The sequence below is a fragment of the Cnephaeus nilssonii genome (genome assembly GCF_951640355.1).
Source record: "Cnephaeus nilssonii genome assembly, chromosome: 2".
Classification (NCBI taxonomy): domain Eukaryota; kingdom Metazoa; phylum Chordata; class Mammalia; order Chiroptera; family Vespertilionidae; genus Cnephaeus; species Cnephaeus nilssonii.
Window position 1 is genome coordinate 9,591,554 of NC_137073.1, and position 22,311 is coordinate 9,613,864.

The 22,311-nt window shown below is 45.7% G+C and overlaps 1 protein-coding gene across 2 annotated transcripts; it reads right to left on the reverse strand.

The window, feature by feature from the left end:
* Positions 1-8,572: 8,572 nt before the first annotated feature.
* FUS (FUS RNA binding protein) lies at positions 8,573-19,698 on the reverse strand. 2 transcript variants are annotated; one of them, XM_079790233.1, is made up of 15 exons: positions 19,599-19,698; positions 18,129-18,153; positions 17,878-18,029; positions 16,769-16,907; positions 16,418-16,605; positions 15,776-15,983; positions 14,169-14,203; positions 12,699-12,731; positions 11,849-11,952; positions 10,903-11,032; positions 10,287-10,388; positions 10,027-10,150; positions 9,605-9,705; positions 9,231-9,378; positions 8,573-8,773 (listed from the first exon to the last, which is right to left on the reverse strand). In XM_079790233.1, the coding sequence occupies exons 1-15, from the start codon at positions 19,609-19,611 to the stop codon at positions 8,734-8,736; spliced, it is 1,542 nt and encodes a 513-aa protein (XP_079646359.1). In that variant the 5' UTR covers positions 19,612-19,698; the 3' UTR covers positions 8,573-8,733. The 2 variants fall into 2 exon arrangements, with proteins under 2 accessions (XP_079646359.1, XP_079646358.1); XM_079790232.1 differs by having other exon boundaries at positions 16,769-16,910.
* Positions 19,699-22,311: the final 2,613 nt, after the last annotated feature.

Here is a 22,311-nt window from a genome sequence, read left to right on the forward strand (position 1 = left end):
CACTTATTAACTGGACCTGCACAGTTCAAACCCATGTTGTTCAAGGGCCAACTATCTCTCTCCAGAAAAAGCACTTAACGAGCCTTTCCAGAGACTGTTAGGGAACCAGGGTCCTAGGACGACAACCTGCATACACGTTGCACCAAAATTATTTCTAGTTATAGAGCAGTGAAGTGCTGGGGTAACCAGTATGCAAAACAGGAGACCCTGAGGAGCCGCCTTGGGAGTTAATCAAACAGGGATCCAGGTATGAGGGTAGAAGGTGATTGGTTCTGTGCCACTCAAAATGATACACTAACCCACAATGAACAAAGCTACAAGATTTCAATTCAATACCCTCACCTAGATGACACAAATGCAGTGTTTATTCTCCACACACACTCCTTTAGGGGTGTATGTAGGATCTCACTCTGAGTCTGTGCAACATTTCCCTATTCTGACCTGGGTCACCAGAGCAATAGGAGAAAACAAGTGGTTAGCTACAGGAGGAATCTACCAAGAAGGGACAATGTGGCCTGTCAAACGGGATAGCTAATGCTACCTGGGACTCCAGGAGAAAACGTAAGCTTCCCAAAAGGTGGGAATCAGCCCCAACACCTCAGAACCCCATGCCCTAGTCCTTTCTTTGGCCAGCTACCCATAAAATGCTGATCCATCCTTAACCCTCTTCTACCAAGTAGTCTTCTCGAGCCTTATTCAACCCGAGATATGTTCAATCACATGTTCTACAAGGACCTTACCATTTCCAAGAGTGAATCTGTCCTCCTTTTACCGACCCTGTACTAGGTGTACCAGTTAATAATAGCAGATTTTGTAATAAAAAACACGATAATTTCAAGAGAAACATCAAAAGTGGTTTATTCAAAGTAATGTCCATCGCTAGCTACACATTTCCCCATCTTTTAGGTAATTTGTTGATACCATCCCAATAGAATTCTTATTTTGAGGCAAACCATTCAGAGACCCAATTTTCCACTTCTTCGTACATTTTGAAGTGCTGCTCAGAAAATGCATGTGCCATTGATTGGGACAACTGGTAATCTGAAGGAGCAAAATCTGGTGAATACAGCAGGTGGGTTAATACTTCCCAGGCAAGATCTTTTAACGTGTCTTTAACTGGTTTTGAAGTGTGTGATGGTGTGTCATCATGAAGCAAAATTATTTTGCCGTGTCTTCTGGCACATTCTGGTTGTTTCACGATCAAAGCATGGTTTAAATTGATTATTTGTTGTCGGTAGCGATCAGTACTAACGGTTTCACCTGGTTTTAGAAGTTCATAATACACCATACACCTTCCCGATCCCACCAAATGCAGAGCATTGTCTTCTTTCCAAAGCGATTAGACCTTGCAGTTGATGTTGATGGTTGACCTGGATCAACCCATGATTTTGTGCATTTGGGAGTCTCAAAATAAATCCATTTTTCATTGCCAGTCACAATTCAATCCAAAAAAGACTTTCTTCCATGCCGTTGAAGCAACATTTTACTGATGACTTTTCCGTTTTCCACTTGTCTTTCATTCAGTTGACATGGCACCCATTTTCCTTCCTTTAAAATCTTTCCCATTGCTTGTAAGCGATCGGATATTGTTTGCTGAGCAACGTTTAATCTTTCTGCAAGTTGTTTTTTAGTTTGACACGCATCTTCATCCAATAATGCTTGTAATTGTCTTCTTCAAACTTTTTCGGTTGACCTGGACTTTGTCTTTCACATCAAAATCATCACTTTTAAAGCATTTAAGCCAGCGTTCACAAGTATCTTGAGATAGAGCATGTTCACCATAAGCTTCCCTAAGTATTCAGCAGCACTTTTCTTCAAAATAATGAATTAAAACTTCCCGCAAATGTTCTTTTTCTGGCACAAAATTCAACTTTTTTTTTCAACATTTTTAAGTGTAAAAATATCTATGATGTTAACACCTTCAGCAAATTTGACATATGAAGTTTTGAAGCTTGTTGTCAAAACAAAATAGCATACATATCAGATTGCATATATATCAACATCCACCTATTGAAAAAAAATCCGCAACATTAACCGGTACACGTGGCAACAGCAGCAGCCTAACCAGAAATCCTATCATGCTCCATAAAGCCTAGATTTAGTCAGTCTTGCAATTGCCTTGCTTTCAACTTCACTGGCCCCACCTGGTTTATGCCTAATGTCTTACCTGTTTCTAATCTATCACTTTCAAGGGCCTGAGTGATCAAAACTGATCATGGAAATGGACTCTCAATTCTAACATTAGGATACCTAAACTCTCATTCAAGCCCAGCCTGTAAGAACCTACCCAACCTCTCCCATCTTCCTCTCCACCTACCCCATGGTCCAGCATCCCTATTTGTTCACACCCTGTGCCCTAGCAAATGCTGGTCCCTTACTTCTGAACATCTTGAAATCTACCTGTCCTAGTGTGCCCATAGCTGTTGGATGCCTTCCTCTGGGCCCCAGGGCATTTCCTATAGAATCTGTGTAAAGCAAACCATATTGTCATGGTATATTTTCACACAGGACTGTAATGAGACTGAGCCCCATAAAAAGACATCTTCCGCAACAAGGTGGCTCAGTTGGTTGGAGTATCATCCCATACACCAAAAAAGTTGTGGGTTCAATTCCCGGTCAGGACACATACCTAGGTTGCAGGCTGGATCCCCGGCTGGGGCGTACAGAGTACGGGAGGCAGCTGATCAATGTTTCTCACATCTATGGCTCTCTCCCTCCCATGCTCTTAAAAAACAACACATATTGTGTGATTTAAAAAAAAAAAAATCTTCCCAACCTCTGTGCAAGTGCCTTGCATATAAAAAATAATCGATGAATGACAGCTACTGTGTACCCCTAGTGTCTAACAGTATATATTTTTTAAACTTCACAGAAACCTTACGATTCTCATGAGATGGGGCCATAGCTAACACTTCCTTGTACAACAGATAGAGGCTACAAAAACCAGTGTAGGCCTGAGAAAAAAGAGAAACTAAGTTTAAAAACTTTCTTGGGCCCTGACCGGTTTGGCTTAGTGGATAGAGCATCGGCCTTCGGACTGAAGGGTCCTAGGTTCGATTCCAATCAAGGGCATGTACCTTGGTTGCAGGCACATCCCCAGTGGGGGGTGTGCAGGAGGCAGCTGATCAATGTTTCTCTCTCATCGATGTTTCTCTCTATCTCTCCCCCTTCCTCTGTAAAAAAATCAATAAAATACTTTTTTTTAAAAAATTTTCTTGGGAGCTTCCCTTTTCCTTTTTTTTTTTGCGGGGGCGGGGGGGGGCGTGAGGATGGACACAGCAGAACTGAGTTCTACCAGTCTTTAAACACAGCATTGAACCACATCCAGCACGGCCAGGGGTGAACCTAAGGAGGGGCGGTGAAGTATTAAAGAAAACAGACAAGAGAATACAGTTGGGACCAGGTGGATCACTGGGCCTGGATGAGGAAACAGTGACCCTGCCTGTAAGCAGGATCTTTAGTCAGATCACACAAAGCAAAACAAGGGCAAGATGTTTGCCATGTTCTTGTAAGTTTCAGATCTGCTTCTTTCCTGTTGTTGCCTTCTCTGAACTCTATCAAGCCTTGTTTTGGCAGCACTCGCTGCACACCCCTGCAGCCCACATCCCTTAGCTACCTAGGACTGCAGGGTTTGACTATAAGGTCAAGCTTACAACCACAGCCTTTTGGCTATAATTGTGCTGGGAGAGCTTTGCCCTCCAAGCTGGGACTTGTATGTGGCTTTGCCACAAGTCAGTCCGAGGCTTGAATCTGTCCGAACACTAGCCACTCTCCACACAGCACCACATAGTGGTGAAGGACACAAAGTCCACAGCAAAGGATCCAGATTCAAATCCCTGCTCCACCTCTCACAGCTGAGACTCAAGGCCAGTTTGTGCCCCAACATCCTCACCTGTAAGCAGGGAAACTAGGGCTTAATTCATCATTTATACCAACTGACCCAAAGCAAGTACATTAATTTTAGCAATTATCTCTGAGATGTATGTCTCTAGCTCCCCAATGGTTTAGAATATGATCTGAAATAATCTAATTTTTTGCTCACATCTTTAAGCATCACATAACTGGGGGAAAAGCAGAAAAGACAGCTTTGGCTGGCCTATGCTAATTAGGAAAAAACCCACATGCAGATCCCACCCTCCCTACCTTTTCCTTAACACCTAGGTAGCATTGTTTGTTAGAAGTTTTATACAGCCTGGCCTGGGTGGCTCAATGGTTGAGCACTGACCTATGAACCAGGTCAAGGTTCAATTCCTGGTCAGGGCCCATGTCCTGGTTGCAGGCTCGATCCCCAGTGTGGGGCGTGCAAGAGGCAGCGAATCAATGATTCTCTCTTCATTGATGTTTCTCTCTCCCTCTCCCTTCCTCTCTGAAATCAATAAAAAAAAATATATTTAAGAAGTTCTGTACAATCAAGGTCCCCGTCACAGGAAAGGTGGAGGGAATTAGCAGAAAAGAAGTCTCTGCAGAACTTGAATGTGTGGCTTTAAGTATGCTACTGAATCAGCAGCAGCAGCACCAGAGCTTGCACCCGACCTGGACCTACATACTGAATTAGAACCCAAATGCCAACAAAATTGTCCAGCGGTTCACGTGTGTCTTCACCTTAGACACACAGCTGCCTAGAGGATTCGGCCCTGCCATCGCAGACTGGAGTCAGGTGTGCAGGGGCCTTCCCACACAGGGATTTGCCTTTTTACTGGAGACAGTACACAGGAGGGGCCAGCTTTCCTTCAAAATCTAAGGGGGTGGGGCAGGTAAAAAAGCCTAGATCTCACAGAGCGCCCCCACCCTAAAGAGGCTGCCAAGCTCTAAGGACACTACACTGAACAGCTACAGGGAATCCAGGCAACTGAGCAACACTGCCAGCCTGAAGTGTGTGCGGTATTGGGTGGAAAAGCTTGACTCCTGCTCCCTTCAAGGATTTATTTTCCCACATGCACCCCACTCACCACCACCCCCACCTTGGAATTCCCCCACATAAAGCCACCTAAATTTGGTCCCCTATTAGAGCACAAGGAATCCCCAATCTTCAAGCCAACAGTCCAAGTTCCTTCCCCGTCTCCAGTTCCCACACTGGTGGCTCTCCCTTTCTCTAGCACCAGGGCTAAAGCCACATTACAACCCAAGGAGCTGAGAGCACTATCCATCAGCAAATTCCTGCTCACGAGGAACACACTTTTCCTGCCTGTTCCTGGCCTCGAACAATGAGTATTTTATTTTTTATTTCAGAGAGAAAAGGAGAGGGAGATAGAAACATCAATGATGAATCACTGGTTGGCTGCCTCCTGCACTCCCCACACTCAGGACGGAGCCTGCAAGCCAAGAACACAACACTGGGCATGTGCCCTGACCAGGAATCGAACAATGACCTCCCGGTTGATAGGTCAATGCTCAACCACTGAGCATGCCAATCGGGCAAACAATAGGAATTTTAGATTCAATGGTCTCCAAAAGCCCCTCTAAAACCACAGTATTGACAGTCCGACAATTTCTACAAGCCCTAAAGCCAAATCTGCTGGCAAGATCCACTGGACAGTTCCTCAGTTCTTATATGCCAACACCAAGAACAACAATTTTTGTGGAAACTGTCAAATTATTTCCGAAAAGAAAAGTTAAAAATTAAAGGTTTTCTACATATTGAGGGTCCAAAAGTAGAGAGAGCCTGATTTCTGTAAATTCCTCCCAATTAGACTGGGGAGGAATGGTTGCAGATGAGACCCCACCGAATTTAGCCTCGTTCCCATGCATAGCAGTATAGGAAGTGAGATCACAGCCCATGGTGGATCATTAAGAGACAGAGACCAAGTTGGAGCAAACATACCTGGATGAAGTGGAGTCTCATAGGGGCTGGACCCTAGACCTTAACTCCTGGTTAGTCTACCCATCAATGACTTAACCTCAGCCCTATATTCAAATCAATAAAACCTGGCTGGGCCTGGGAGCATCAACCTATGAACCAGGAGGTTACGATCCAATCACATGTCTGGGTTACAGGCTCAATCCCCAGTGGGGGGCATGCAAGAGGCAGCCTATCAATGATTTTCTCTTATCATTGATGTTTCTCTCCCTTCTCTCTGAAATCAGTATTAAAAAAAAAAAAAAATTGGCCAGGCCCAGCATGTGATAGAAAGCTAAAAAGACTAAACTAAATCAAAGGGGACAAGCAGACCTATAGTATACCTCTTCCCACCCACCTTTATTTAGCCTGTCCCAATCCCAATCCTAATTCAAAAAGCCAAGCAATTCAATAGATTTAATTAAAATAATCATCAAAAAAGCCAGGCACCTAGTGCTTTAAGATTTTTTCAATAATAATGAACTGGCAGCAGAACCAGCTCCTCAAAACCAACATTTTCTGCTATTTTTGTCTACATCCATCCTAGAAAGGTCCCCACAATGGATCTACCCACTAATCAGATGCCTTTTATGTAAGGGCTAGCCAGTATCACTGAAGCCCATGAAAGGACATTAAGAACTTAATACCAACAGTCCCACTCAGTACTCAGGCTTCACAAGGATCTTCGACCTCTACCCCTAGGAGCAGGGACCAAGAAACCACAACCCCAGAACCCTACTCGGTGAGGCAGAAACAAACTTCTGAGACCCAGATCAGGCCACTCAAACCAATCATTGGAGAGATCAAACAGCCTGGCCACACCAAGGACAGAACTGCTATAAACTTGGCTCTAAATCCAAGCGCTTCTCACATGGACCAAGTCCAATTAGCCAATTCAGATCATTGCCTGGGAGCTCAGCCACTCAGCCTACTCTTGGTTTTTGAGCACCCCCACCCAGTAGGGAGGGTAAAGCCAGAGCTTCTGCCTGGTCAGGGGAGACCTCACGATGAACCAATCAACTCTTTAGAGAACAGACAGCAAAGAGCATATTTGACCATTTCAACAGAGGAAAGCACTTTTTCACCAGGGCTCCCAGGCACCTTTTTGCTGCTGGCTATAATTTTCAGTTCTATGTAACTAAAATGCATGCTCAACAATTGATTGCAGGTACAGCCAAGTTTTCTCAATTTGAGAATTGGGGGGGAAAGTGGGGTCTCTGAGGGTCAGGAAAGGCACTCAAGTTTGAGGGGCACTGTTCTGAGATTTCAAACTCATTGGTTCCACACTTTTCCCATCTCCACCACCATGTTGAAAGGGAGGACCTACCACCCACAATCATTAAAGCTCATACAAGCCTAATATCTCATAATAGCAATGACCTCAGCCTTCTGGGTACAGGCAGGATGTGAGAGCCAGGTAGACCACTGCCTCCCTACATCTATCCAAGCCCCATCTTTAGGAAAACTAGGGGTGCACCTTGAAATGTAATGCCTCTAAACTTCCTTTCCCAGCTAACCTTTCCCCTTGTTACCATCTCTTCATTCCCAAACAGAATAAAACAGGGCAGAGGAAACTTATTGTGCTTAGCAGTTATCTTGCAGAAAGCTTGCAGCCTTGAGCTCAGCATAGCCTAGATAACCACTAGACATCTGGCGCTGGGAGGAACCAAGGATGGACCGGACCCTTATATCATAACTGTTTGCAGCCAGCAGCATTCTATATATACCTATAGACTAGTATATAAAAGCCTTAGTGACTCAAGGACCAGTCGCCATGATGCACACTGACCACTAGGGGGCAGACACTCAACACAGGAGCTGCCCCCTGGTGGTCAGTGCATTCCCACAGCCAACATCCAGAGGTCCCCTCCCCACCTCACCTCAGCAAGACAGCCCAATCGCCAGCCAGGCTGAGGGACCCCACCCATGCACAAATTCATGCACTTGTCCTCTAGAGTAAGTTAATAAAACCCTGCCTCCCCCTTCAGTCACTGCGGATTCCTTTTTTGGACTCAGCCCACCTGCACCCAGGTGCCTGAAATAAAAGTTCCTTTGATACATTAAGTCATAGGTGCATGATCCCGGCCCACTCTCAACCTTCCACAAACCTCTTCCCTCAAATTTAGAATCCTCTAAGCAAATGAACATTTGAGTTTGTTCCCTTCAGAAAAATGGCTTCAGACTGAAAATGAAGTCAGAACACTAGGGCTCAATCATTCTGATTCTCAGTCATATACCCCATATACTTTTTCTGTCTATAGTGAGGCCACACAACCCCTGCAGTGAGGTGCTCAGTTACTCTCCTTTGTACAAAAGACCTGATTGCACTGCCTCCCATGGTGGTCAAATTTGAATACTGCCCCTAAAGGCAATTCTGATTTGAGCCCATTTTAAAAAGTGTAAAAAGACCCGAGTCCTTAAAGAGGGTAAGACTGCTGTAAACAGTAAATGCACCAAGACCAGCATGTAAATAAATGTGCTAAGAGTTGTTCACAGAGTTGGGCATATTTGGGGCAACACTCATGACATCACATGTTCATTTACCCCATTCATACACCCAACTTTGTGATGAGTTTAATCTCTATTTTTAAGGAGACCACTTGACTTTTTCTCCCCAGGACCAAGTATCAAACACTTTATTCCAGTTCCTGCTGGGCAGGATTATCTGAGAGAGGAAAACACCCCACATTCCTGACCTGGACATCAATCCTCTGAAGAGGGGGTAGAGATAGAAAATTTAACTAAAACGATGGTTTTTAATGGGAACCAGATATATGGTTACAATTACATAGTCCGACACAAAAACCCATGGGTGGGTCAGGAGTTGGAAAGTTACAAAACAACGAGGGTCACACTGGGTATAGAAGAAAAGCTGTTCCAGAACTTCAGGAGGCAGGCTAATATGGCCTCTCCCTGCGATCCTGTCTGTGGTCACCCCTGCAAAAAAGAGTATCCATTAAGGTCTGAGTTACCAACCTTTCATCCCACCCCCAAAATCCTAGCCCAAGAAATCTAAGTATTGAGTATACAGATTAGTTTCCAGAGATAACTTTCATCCCCTCCTTCCTTCATTCCTTCCCCCCTATGGTCACAATCTCAGTTTAACAATCTAACCTTCAAAATGAAACAACTTTCTCAACAAAACCTTGCAATCCCACCCTAGCTGGTTTGGCTCAGTGGATAGAGCGTATGCCTGCAGACTGAAGGGTCCCAGATTTGATTCCAGTCAAGGGCACATGTCTGCATTACAAGGCTCAATCCCCAGTAGGGGGCGTTGATGTTTCTCTCTCTCTCCCTCTCCCTTCCTCTCTGAAATCAATAAAATATATATATTTTTTAAAAAACTTGCAACCCCATGACCTGTTCAATTACTTTTATTTCAATTTAGTCTTACCTGGAGTCCATCTTGCCAGGGCCAAAGCCACCTCTGTCCCCACCACCCCGGCCCCCTCGGAAGCCCCCACGGTCCCCGCCTCGGCCTCGGTAGCCGCCCCGATCATAGCCTCCTCTGCCTCCACGACGATCATCTCCATAGCTACCCCCTAGGACAAAAGAAATATGATATATCATATCCCAAAATCCCCCCTTACCTTCCCTCTAACCTCTCTGCTTAAGATTAAGGGCTTTTTAAAAAATTAAATATTGTCAAAAGTATTACATATGCCTCCCTTTTCTCCCCCACTGACCCTTTCTAGCCCACCCCCACCCCCCAAAAATTAAGGGCTTTTTGATCCCAAATTCTTATTACCAGCTCTGCCTTTTCCTTACCCATATGAGAGCCTCCTGGTCCCCCTCCTGGGCCATCTGGTTTAGGGGCCTTACACTGGTTGCATTCATTCCTCCAAGAGAAGTTCATGTTCTCGCATGTACTGAGGAAAAGTAAAAATTAACTTGTAGGGGTGGAGAGTAGGGCAAGACCTAGAATTAGAAATAGACTCAGACTCCAGTGACCTTACAGAGAGAAAATTGAGCCCTCAGGCCTCAAGAAAGGTAAGAAGGCTTGCTTCTCAAAGACAGGAACAAAAACTGCAAATTAGTGAACCCAGTCCAATACCTTTCCCACTAGTTACCTTACCGAGGAGGTAAGCTCTTGGCCACTGCAGCCTTGACTTGACTAGTTTGGAAAACACACAACTCTACCATAACATCAAAGGGCACACATGTAAGACTGAGAAAAAAGTTTCACTCACGGATTAGGACACTTCCAGTCCCCAGCTCGCTGCTGTCCTCCACCGCCACCACCTCCACTTGGGAATCCTCCTCGGCCACCGCCACCACTGCCACCACCTCCATAGCCTCCACGGCCCATGGGTCCTAGTGTAGATACAAATATGGGTCCAGCCCCTTTCCATGGTTAGTTAACCTAACCTTCTTTTCCACGCAAGCCCTCACAATGCTCCCCCCTCTTCCCATCACCTCTTTACACTAACATCAGGAAACAGCTCCTCACCTCCTCGCCCTCGGCCTCCACGACCATTGCCACCACCTCGATTGAAATCTGCACGCCGAGTAGCAAATGAAACCTTGATAGGATTCCCAGAGAATTCTTTACCTAAAGAAATAAAGAAGGTATAAAAAGGAGGCTTTTGCCTGACTGGTGTGGCTAAATGGTTGAGCTTCGAACCAATGAACCAGGTCACAGTTCGATTCCCCAGGCAGTACACATGCCGGGTTGTGGGCTTGATCCCCAAAAGGGGGTGTGCAGGAAGCAGCCAATCAATGATTTTCTCTATCACTCTCCCTTCCTCTCTGTAAAATCAGTAAAAACATATTCCAAAAAAAAGGGGGAGGCTTTTTATTATGACCCATGGGTCTAAAACAAGCATGTCTAAAACAGATGCCTCATTTGACATGCTTGGAAAAGAACACTAGATACACTCAACAAGGTAAGACTCTGCCTTCCTGAAAAGGTTTATAATCTAGAGATATAAGCAAAAATAAAGACTACTTGAAGTAGCACATAGAGCAAGTGTTGAAAGACTCAAAGAAACCCTCAAAATGTAGTCAGTTTCCCAAGGCTTGCTTGCCCGGATCTCCCCACCTGACACCAGCCTCCTCATACATACCATCAAACCAGTCAATAGCTGCTTTAGCAGAAGGTGGGTCATCAAATGATACCGTTGCCTCTCCCTTCAGCTTGCCCGTTTCCCTGTCTGTGTACAGATTAATCATGGGTTGTCCTGTTTTCTTATTTGTCTGAAAAAGGCAACATAACATTAGGCTTACAGGACATAATAGTTCTACCCACCTTCTAACTTCCTCCTCCAGAACCTGAGGTTCATCGTAACCATACATCAGCTCCTCTCTTCCCAGTTACTAGTTCCCATCTCACATGTAATTTGAATGAAAATCAATGGCTCCCATGGTCTCTCACATCATATCCTATATAATAAAAGCCTAATATGTATGCTAAGTGTCTGAATGGACAACCCATCAAAGCATAATATGCTAATGATATGCTAAGGCCGCTCAACCGCTTGGAATGACATGCACTGACCACCAGGGGGCAGATGCTCTGACTGGTAGGTTATCTTGCTGCTGGGATCTAGCTAATCGGGACTGAGCAAGACCAGCCAGACACGCCCTGGAGCCCTCCTGCAGTCCCTCCCCAGCTGGCCAACCTCCCGCATCTCTCCCCGGCCCCGACATGTACCGGTGGGGTCCCTCAATCTGGCCTGTACCCTCTTGCAATCCGGGATCCCTTGGGGGATGTCCGAGAGCAGGTTTCGGATCGATACCACAGGCCAGGCTGAGGGATCCCACTGATGCACGAATTCATGCACTGGGCCTCTAGTTAAAAAGATAAAACTAATGGTTGTACCTTACAAATTCAAAAGTCTAGGATAGTCCTTTATCAATTGTCTTTGTGTTTTTTCTTTTAGAAAATAGCAACAGCAAATGCTCCTTCCTCATCAAATTAAGTTTATAACCATTAAGACATTTATTTTTACTAATGTGTGAAATCCAAAAGTCTGAAACAGATAGAAAGCACCCACCCTGCTCCACAAGTACCTTAATAATACCAATCTGCTTGAAATAATCAGCCACAGACTCAATTGTAACATTCTCGCCCAGTCCTTGCACGAAGATAGTGTTGTTGTCTGAATTATCCTGTTCTGTTTGTGTAATGCAGAAGAAAACATGAATTAGAAAACAAGCAAAGATAAAATGAGTCAGTGACTCTTCACCTAATACCTGATACTAAACTTTCAAAGGAAAAAAATTCTAAAATAACCAATATAATGTGGTTTACAACAGACAAAAAAAAAAAAAAAACACATCTCTATTTTTTATTATTTGAATGTCTATATGGTACCCATTTCACAAATTTAAAATTAGTTCTACAACTATCCTTTCACACGTTAATACCCATTACAGAAACCAGGGCTCAAATTAACTGCCAATGATCACACAATTAAGTACACCAGTGTTTGTAAAACTCTTAATTGAAGACCTCAAGGTAAGAAACCTATTTTATACTAAAATCCAGTACAAGCATCATCAAAACAAAGATACACTAAATGCTTCCCTGTATGAGTCTTTTGTGGTTACTAATTTGGTCATGATTCACATCTTAAAAACCTATACTTTAAACCAGCAGTTCTGGTGCATGGACCATACAGATGTATCAGCACTCTTGAGACTTGTTAGAAATGCAAGACTATTTATTGGGCTCCTCCCAGACCTACTAAATTGCTGGTGGAGTAAACTACATCAGTTATTTCTGATACATGTTTGTTTATAAATCACTAACTACAGCTACACCTAAACTCCCTCCTTCCCTTTCCTTTTTCCTTCTCTATCCTGCTCTTTCTCAAAAAACATCCAGAAAAGGTCCCATGTTAGCCACCTGTGGACTCACCAGAGTCATGACGAGATCCTTGGTCCCGAGGGCCTTAAGTAACATGGGGGGAAAGAAAAAAACAAGGAAAAAGGAGTCGTTAGTCAACAGGTAAAGACTGACAAGGCAAAAACTTAAAACCAAATCCAAACTCGCAAAGTATCAGTTAAGTGCTCACAGTCTCACTCCAAACCCCAGAGAAAACCCTAGGCATGGCTGGGGAAGAAGACACAGGCCCCTTTTCTTAAGATCTGTGTGTAACTCGAGTCCCCACAGGGACAACTCCGCACTTCAGAAAATGCTGCCTCCCCCAGCTCAGGCTGGGAAATGTCCTCAGCACAGATTGGGGGGAGGTGGGGGGCCAAGAGGGAAACTCATTGAAGTTAACAAACCAACTCATAACTTGGCCCTGTTCTCTCACCCCCGAGAGAAACGGGCTCACCACCAGCAATGTGATATGCATCCATCCAGTTTCTCCATACTTTTAACACCAAAGACACTTATCCCTTGTGGAACAATTTTTAATTTCTTCTTTAGAAACCATTCTTAAAACCATGTTGTTTCCCCAAAACCACATATGAAAATTTAAAAAATTAAAAACATATATAATAGCTTTATTTCCATAATGCAGCCTATTTTTTTCCAGAGACCACCTTTGACCAAAGTTTCTCTGAATTCACCATATATACACACTGTACCCACATTCAATGACACCAAAATCATGAACCCGGGCCTTTGGTTTTAAATGGTGAGACAAATCAAGAAACCTTTTGTTAACCAAACCAGAAAAGTTCCAGCTTACTGGCAGACTTCTCAAATTTGCCATTTTTCATGAATTCAGTTTGTGCTGTTATTTCCCATGAGCCACACATGCTCCCAACCTTTCTTGTGGTCCACACCTTCCTTTCCACAGCTAGTTTCTATTTGCCCATCTGAGTTGTTTAAATACATATATGTAGAATTGAATTGACACCATTCAGTATTTAATATATAAATACTGTATATACCAACTTCACCATTCTCAGGGCAGTATTTCACATCCCTCTTCCAGAATTAAAACACTTAGAGGTTGTTACACTTTTACACATACACATACAAATACATACATACATACATACATACACACACACACACACACCCTGAACACAATTATCAAAAAGGACCCTAGAGCCAAGTTTGTTCGTGTTCCAGCACACTCTCCAGTTTTTCATAATGCCATGGTCATAAGTACCAGGTGTGGCAACACTCATTAAACACCTATTGACCGGAGTCAAACCAATTTGGTGAAAGACGACTGCTGAGTCTTACCCCTGCCTGCATCGTTAGCACACATCTGGCAGCAGGTGGCATTCTACCCCACCCCTTTCTGGAGGTGGTTCTGGACACTTCAAAACCTTTGACACTTAAAACACGCTAAGACATCTGGCAAATGAACAATCAGACAAAGCATTGCTGGGAGAGTTGGGAATTTTGGAAACTCTGTTCACTTACCACCAAATTTATTGAAGCCACCACGATCACTTCCGCTGGAGAAGACAAGTTAGAAGAAAGGACATGAAGCTTCCAACAGCTACAAACGGGCGTTTTTTTTTGTGTGTGTTTTTGTTTTAGTATTCCCCAAACAAGGGTATTGTGTTTTGGGAAAAAGATACAAGTGGCTACTAAAATACATTCCTCTTCCTGACCACCCCTTGTCTGACCTTTGAGCATGTCACACACATGTGTGCAAATTTCTTAGACACAGTTTTTTTTAAGAATTTTGCTTTAAAAGGTTATATATCTATTTCCTCTGGAAAAAAAATGACCCATTTTCCTTGGTTGGTCTTCCGACGTAGCAGATGTTTTTTCCTCTTGTTGCACGCAAGTGGTTGACAACCCAATAGTTGGTTTAAAAACCCTACCCCCAATTTACCCAGAAGACATTTCACACCAGGCTGGGGTAGCCCTGAACACATTTTTGTGGTTTTTGCTTTGAAAGCAGCAAGCAGACCCAACCCCATTCCATAATAAGTCAAAACCAAAGGCAATTTCCCCTTAAAGCGAGACAAACTTAGCTAACTAAACCCTATCCTAACTACTGAGCCGTTTATTTCCCCCAACCACCGGGGTCACCCCTTCTACACTGCGAGAAGAGCGGAGTATTTTGCAATGTCACCTTTCATACCTGTGGCACATAAAATGCAGAGCAAGTTAACAGTCACATAACAGTTGTTTTTTCTTTTTAAAGTTTTGCATTAAACACACGCACACAATAGTTTTCCTCATTTCTGTACGGTTTTTGAGATTGCCCCCACCCACCCTCTGAATACTTACCATATATAAACTTTCACTTTAAAACCCTACTTTAAAAAAAAAGAGTAACACACTGATGACATCCCTCCCCTTTTCAAGGGAGACAAGAGTATGGTCCTTCTAATAATATTTACCAACAGATTTGACGCATGCTTAACATCAAATCGAAGGTTTTACTTCAAATCAACTACAGCGGGAAGGGAAGGTCCAGTTGGACAGGTAACCAGGGGGAGGGGGACAGTGGAGCAAATATGTGGGATACAACTGTCCAGTGTGTTTTGTCCAAATGGTCTGCACACTTCAATAGCCCCACAAAGCAAGTCAGAAACAAAATCATCACTGTCAGTCAAATTACTGCAAATAAAGCTCGTGGATTCAAATGACTACAGAATATGGGGAGAGTAGTCAAATCCTAGAAGCTGAAGTCAGATTCACCGTTAACAACTCCCTTAAAGGACACATGGGAACACAAGTAACAAGTTTCCCTATTACCAGGAGTGGGATCATCGGTTTCCCTTGCAGAGAAAGAAGCCTTTACTTCCATGTTTCCTGCCTAGGATATCAATGACTCCAATCCATACACACCCATGTTTTTCCTTTTCCTTTGGAAATGTGTCAATACTCAGGTGTGGGTGTTCAGGCTCCCAAGCTCTCACAAAAATGGGATGGAGGAATAAACAGTCTATGCCCCCCTATATCAAAGCCATGACAAATCCCTATAAGACTAACCATGCTCTAAGGTACTGAATTCATGCAACCCACCACACCCCCCCGTGATGTTACTCCCTGGCTCACAAGACACCTACCCCATGCCGCCTCTGCCTCCACGGCCACCTCCACGACCTCTGGGTTCATAGCCACCACTGCTGCGGTTGTAACCACCGCCACCGCCCCGGCCTCGTCCCCCACGGTCCTGCTGGCCTCCCCCGTAGCCACCGCCACCACCACCACTTTGGTCCTGATTGCCATAACCGCCGCCACCACTCATGGAGGACTGATCTTGGCCATAGTTACCTGTCAGAAAGAAAAGATACCTTAAGAGGAAAAAAAACACACACACTGTGAAATGACATAAAACAGTTCAACCAACCAGGGAATAAGTGACTAGAAATAAAGAGACAGCCCGGCCGGTGTAGCTCAGTGGTTGAGCATCAACCTATGAACCAGGAGGTCATAGTTCCATTCCCGGTCAGGGCACATGCCCAGGTTGTGGGATCAATCCCCAGTTGAGGGTGTGAGGAAGCAGCCGATCAATGATTCTCTCATTGATGTTTCTCTCTTTCTCCCTCTCCCTCCTTCTCTGTAATCAATAAAAACATACTTAAAAAAAGAAAGAGACAGGAAATAAGAAATCAAGACTTTTAAGAACCCTTTTAGGGAAAGGACCAGGCAGAATATCAATCTTTATAGAAAACAGATATGAGACAAAACTGAAGACACCTTCTCACCTCCTCCACCCCCTCCGCCACCTCCACTGCTACTGTTGTACTGGTTCTGCTGTCCATAGCCCTGAGGAGGATTATAGGAGCTTTGCTGCTGTCCATAGCTAGGCTGCTGTCCACCATAGCCAGACTGCTGACCATAGCCCCCACTCGGGGGCTGCCCATAGTTGCTGCTCTGAGAACTGCTACCGTAACTAAGGAAAAGGAAAAAGACAGAATTATAATGCCAACATGTCCACTACTTCCTTTCCCTTTTGTACATCCCCATTCTCTAAATCCAACAAAGACACTCTCCCCACTACTCCTATTGGGGTCACATCATTCCTTATCAATTCACCCCTCTCCACAACTTCTTACCTTCCCGAGGTGCTGCTAGGAGCTGGCTGCTGGCCATAGCCAGGGTAGGACTGCTGCCCATAAGACGACTGAGAACTCTGGCCACCGCCATAGCCACCGGTTGAGCCATATCCCTGGGGAGCTGACTGGGTGCCATAGCCTGCTACAAGGAAAAGAGAAAGGAAGTCACACAAGCTAAGAGGAAAAAGAAAAGGCAAAGAATGATGGGGAAAAACCTTACATATTACCTAATGCTATCTTATTTTAAAAGTCAGCCTCTTAGCCCTAACCGGTTTGGCTCAGTGGATAGAGCGTCGGCCTGCGGACTGAAGGGTCCCAGGTTCGATTCCGGTCAAGGGCATGTACCTTGGTGGTGGGCACATCCCCAGTAGGGGGTGTGCAGGAGGCAGCTGATCGATGTTTCTCTCTCATCGATGTTTCTAGCTCTCTATCCCTCTTCCTTCCTCTCTATAAAAAATCAATAAAATATATTTTTAAAAAAAAAGTCAGCCTCTTAGAAGCTACTGAGAAATTGTGCAAATCATAGTCAAAGATGTTACCCTTCTCTTCTACCTTAAGGCTAATGTTCCAACTTCTAGCAACTTCAGAGTTCCAATCTCATCCCACCCATCCCCAAGCCAGTCTCCAGAACCACCACTAACCACAGCCCGATACCCCTATTCATTAACATCATTTCAACCTGCTCATGTGTTTGCACTACAACCCATATTATTTATACTTCAGGGGAAATCCCACCTCTCATTGTAGCATATGACATTTAATAGTCTAACTTCAAACATCTTCAAGGCAAATCACTTTCTCCCTATAAGTATTAAAAGCCTAAAACTTTCTCCCCTTTAGTGAATACTTCCCCCACACATTTCACTTTCATGCTGAGGTGAAATAGGGAAAAGTGCAGTATAAATAGAAAGTAAAAAAAGAAAACAAAACAGAATTACAAACCAGTAAGCATTTTTGTTTGAAAGGACTCAAGACTCGAGAGTCAGAAGGGTTGGATAAGGGAAAAGAAACACGGGACAGTTTCAGCATTTCAGCACTGCTTAGGGGTTAAGAAAAGCAACATTCAGAACGAGTAGGAAGAGGCGGGTGACCCACTTAAAAGGACTCACTGTTCTGGGTCTGCCCGTAAGAACCATAGGTGCTCTGGCCATAGCCTGAAGTGTCCCCAGACTGGCTGTAGCCACCGTAACTCTGCTGTCCATAGGGCTGGTTGCTCTGCTGGGAATAACCCTGCCCAGGCTGGGTGGGGTAGGCCCCATAGCTGGAGAGGGGGGTGGGGAAGGAAAAAAAAAAATCAGCAATCAGGAAAACAGCAACTCCTGCCCTCTGCAAACTTTGGAAGCCCAGAGATGACACTCACCTTTGGGTTGCTTGCTGGGTATAGTCTGCAAAAGAAAAACACAATTACATCACTGTCAGCCATCCCTAAGAAAGCAGAACACAATAAAGAAAAAGCCAATTTCTAGAGACCTTTTTGGATGGAAATACCGAGAGTCTTGGTGGACAGCCACAATCTTCCACAAATTCAACTGGCCTCAGGAACCGCACAAATCTACACACATCTCCTTTCCATGCCCACTCCAGGAGGAAGGGATCACCAAGAGTTAGGCTGAAGTCGGGGCTGTGTAAGTGGGGTGGGTTTTAATTACAGCTGGAAGCAGGCGGCACCAGTGTTCGGGATGTGGCCACTCTCTCAACCAAAGAACAAAACTAAAAGAACAAGCATGTCTCCAAAGAGGCCATCCGCCCTTCGCAAATTTTGTAGACTAGCAAGTGGACTTTTAATGCAAAGACAGGTGACCAAGAGAACTCTGACCCCACATGACAGAGACCATCACCAAGTGCTCGCCTCGGGAGACAAGACCATTGGTACCCAAGTCCCCAGCCCCGTGGCTCCAACTGAATCCGCTTTCTCATCGCCCTGCCTTCCCCGCAGCTGAGGGGGGATCGGGGAACCAGAAGTAGTGAAAGCGCTTTTAAGACGCCGGTATGAAGGCGCACCGGCCGGATCAACTCCTCTCCTCCGCACAGTACACGAGGCGCTTCCCCCGCAGGAAAGGGCACAAGGACCGGGAGAGGGTGTGGCCTGGGGCGGTCGCTCCTTTCCGTTCCCACCTCAGAAAGAGGGAATTTGGGCGGGAACACGCTCGGACCCGGTCCCCAGGTCCGTAGGACGACCCTCAGGAACCACCACCACCCGCCAACCGTTAGGCGGGCACGCGGCCCGGGATCCCGAACCTCGGCCCCGCGCCGCGTGGCAACCCAAGAGGGAGTGGGGTGGTCCCGCCCCTTCCCGAGGGACCCGTGGGAGGGTGGGGGGGCCCGAGGGCCATGCGGGACGGGCACCGCGCAGTCTTTAGCCGAGAGGGTCTCGCGACAAAAAGGGCCAAAAAGAGGCGGGAGGGGGCTTCGCGCCGCGAAATGGGGGGGAGGGGCCGGCAGAGCGCGTGCGCGCACCGAGTGCCCGGATGCAGCACTGCGACAAAGCGGCCCGAGCGCAGGGCTGGGAAGCGGGGGGAAGAGGGGCTACAGGGGCCGAGCATTTCCATCCGTATCTCACATTTCATGTCACCAAGAATCGCGCCTCCCAACCCTCACCTCAAGGAACAGGACTGCGAATGGAAGACCTCCCGCCCCGCGCAAGGCATCGGAGCAGAGAAACAAGATGGCGACCTCGGCTTCCCCCTCCACCCTTCTATGCTGCTTCCCGCCACCGAGGTACCAGATCCTACACGGGATCACCGCCCCGGTCCCACCGAAAAACATAAGCCGAGCTGGGAGGAAACGAGCCCGGGTCGGCGCGCCGCCACCGCCTCGCGCTCTTACATACCGTTTGAGGCCATGTCGGCGCACGCGCACACAGGCCGACAGCCACAAAACTCCCACACCACACAGCGCCGACGCCCCGAGGACTGAGCGCCCCGCCGCCTGCGTCGAGGTTTATGTATGCCTCCCGCCTACGTACCGCGGGGGAATGTACCAAATGCGGAAAGCCAAGGGGGTGGTATGGCCGCACTCCTAACACTTCAGAAAGTATAGAGGGCCGAGCAGGCAGAAGGGAAGCATATTAACTAAGAACCTTAGAATCTTCAAATAATATATATAATCATGTTTTTTCTAACAAAGGACTCCGATTCGCTCTGGAGGATAGCCCACGATTTCCTTCACCCCTAACAAGGCATAATGGTATAGTCTAATTACCCTCGGGGGCGGGGCGAGGGGCCAGGGCTTCTGTGGACTGAACTGTAGTCAAAGCGAGAGTCGCCGGGCGGAACCGAAATTCCTTCGGCTGGCGCGCTGCGCTGGGCCCTACTTTCACTCTGGATGGCGAGCTCCTGTGCCCATTGCTCAAAGGTTTCTCCCTGACAGCACACTCCGACCCTCTCCCTGCGTCTCGGTTTTCACTTCACCGTCTTTCATATATATATATATATATATATATATATATATATATACATATATATATATATATTTTTAATTGATTTCAGAGAGGAAGGGAGAGGGAGATAGAAACATCAATGATGAGAGAGAATCGCCTTCTGCACGCCCCACACGGGATTGAGCCCGCAACCCGGGCTTGTGCCCTGACCAGGAATCTAACGGTGGCCTCCTGGTTCATAGGTCCACCACTGAGCCACACTGGCCGGGCCACTTCACCGCCTTTAGGGGTTGCGTTTCTTTAGTCCTTACCAGGATTTGTGGATTGTGACTTTTTAAAAATATTTTTATTTTTTGTAATATATCTTTATTGATTTCAGAGAGGAAGGGAGAGGGGAGAGAGAGAGAGAAATATCAATGATGAGCCCTAACCGTTTTGGCTCAGTGGATAGAGTGTCGGCCTGCGGACTGAAGGGTCGGTCCCAGGTTCGATTCCGGTCAAGGGCATGTACCTTGCTTGTGGGCACATCCCCAGTAGGGGGTGTGCAGGAGGCAGCTGATTGATGTTTCTCTCTCATCGATGTTTCTAACTCTCTATCCCTCTCCCTTCCTCTCTGTAAAAAAAAAAATCAATTTTAAAAAATTATATATATATATATATATATATATATATATATATATATATATAAAAGAAATATCAATGATGAGAGAGAATCATTGATCGGCTGCCTCCTGCATGTCCCCTACTGGTGATCGAACCTGCAACCCAGGCATGTGTCCTTGCCCGTAATAAAACCCGGGACCCTTCAGTCCACAGGCCGACACTCTATCCACTGAGCCAAACCAGCAAGGGCTAAAAATATTTTTATTGATTTTTAGAGAGAGAAGAAGGGAGAGGGATAGAGAGAAACATCAATGAGGAGAGAGAATCGTCCATAGGCTGCCTTCTGCACCCCCCCCCCCACCCCTCCACACACATACTCACACACTGGGGATCTAACCCACAATTTGGGCATGTGCCAGCCTGGAATCCAACCATGACCTCCTGGTTAATAGGTTCACACCGGCCAGGCTGATTGTAATTTTTTGACCTGCAAGAAAGCATAAGATTTAGCCAGGACCCCTGGATCCTAGTCTGGTCCAGCACTGATCGCCCACCCTACTGTCTCAGCTTTGCCCCCAACTACCCTTGGGACGAGAAAGCCCGGTCCCTCTGGACCCTTGCATCGAGATTAGAGTAGGGATCTCTGTTTATTTCCCTGAAGTCCTACCAAGGAACCAATGTGAAGATCCACAATAACTGATACTTGAATAGGGCTTAAGTGGTTTCAAAATGCACAGTTAATTATTTTCCATCACAATCTTGTGAAGAAAGTAAGGGTATCTCCATCTAATAGGTAAGAAAAGTGAGACTCAGAGTCCAAGTGCAGCTAAGGCTCTGAGGGCCTGATTCAAATCCAGGTCTATGTGGCTGAAAAAAACACTCCTTTTGTTGGTTCCAGGGACACTTTGCAGTGTTCTGAAGCCTGTTGACTCCCTGTGAGACCGAGGACAAAAAGTGAAATTCAAATTAACTTGGCAACTTGCACTCTAATCAGCCTAGCCTAGAGAAGGAGACTTGAATGTATCGAATAAAACAAGACAAAGGAAATTGTTCCTGGTACACATGCAGATTTTCCTTCCCAACGTACCTTTGACCTGGGTTCCAGAAGTTCCTTTTTAGGTTAGACACGTTTTCCTGGAGAAAAATTGAGAGGTATTCCCTAGGCCTGCCCACAAACTTCTACTAACCCCCTGATTGAGGCTCTGATGGCCTTTGAACACCCTGTCACCCACCCAGATTGGGAGGGCAGCGTGACTCTGGAGTGAGGGGAAAGGAAGTCTACCACTCATTCATTCATTCTGCACATATTTAATAAGTATCTACAGTGTTCCAGGCACTGTTCTGAGACCTGAGGATGCACTAGTGTACAAAATAAATCAAGCAATTGAATAACAAAGCTAACATTTAATAGTGAAATATTTATATCCTATATAATAAAAGGCTAGTATGCAAATAGACCGAACGGCTGAACAACCGGTTGCTAAGATATGCACTAACCACCAGGGGGTGCGCATGGCGCAGAACATGGCGGGTATCGGCCGCGGCAGGATGGTGGAGCAGG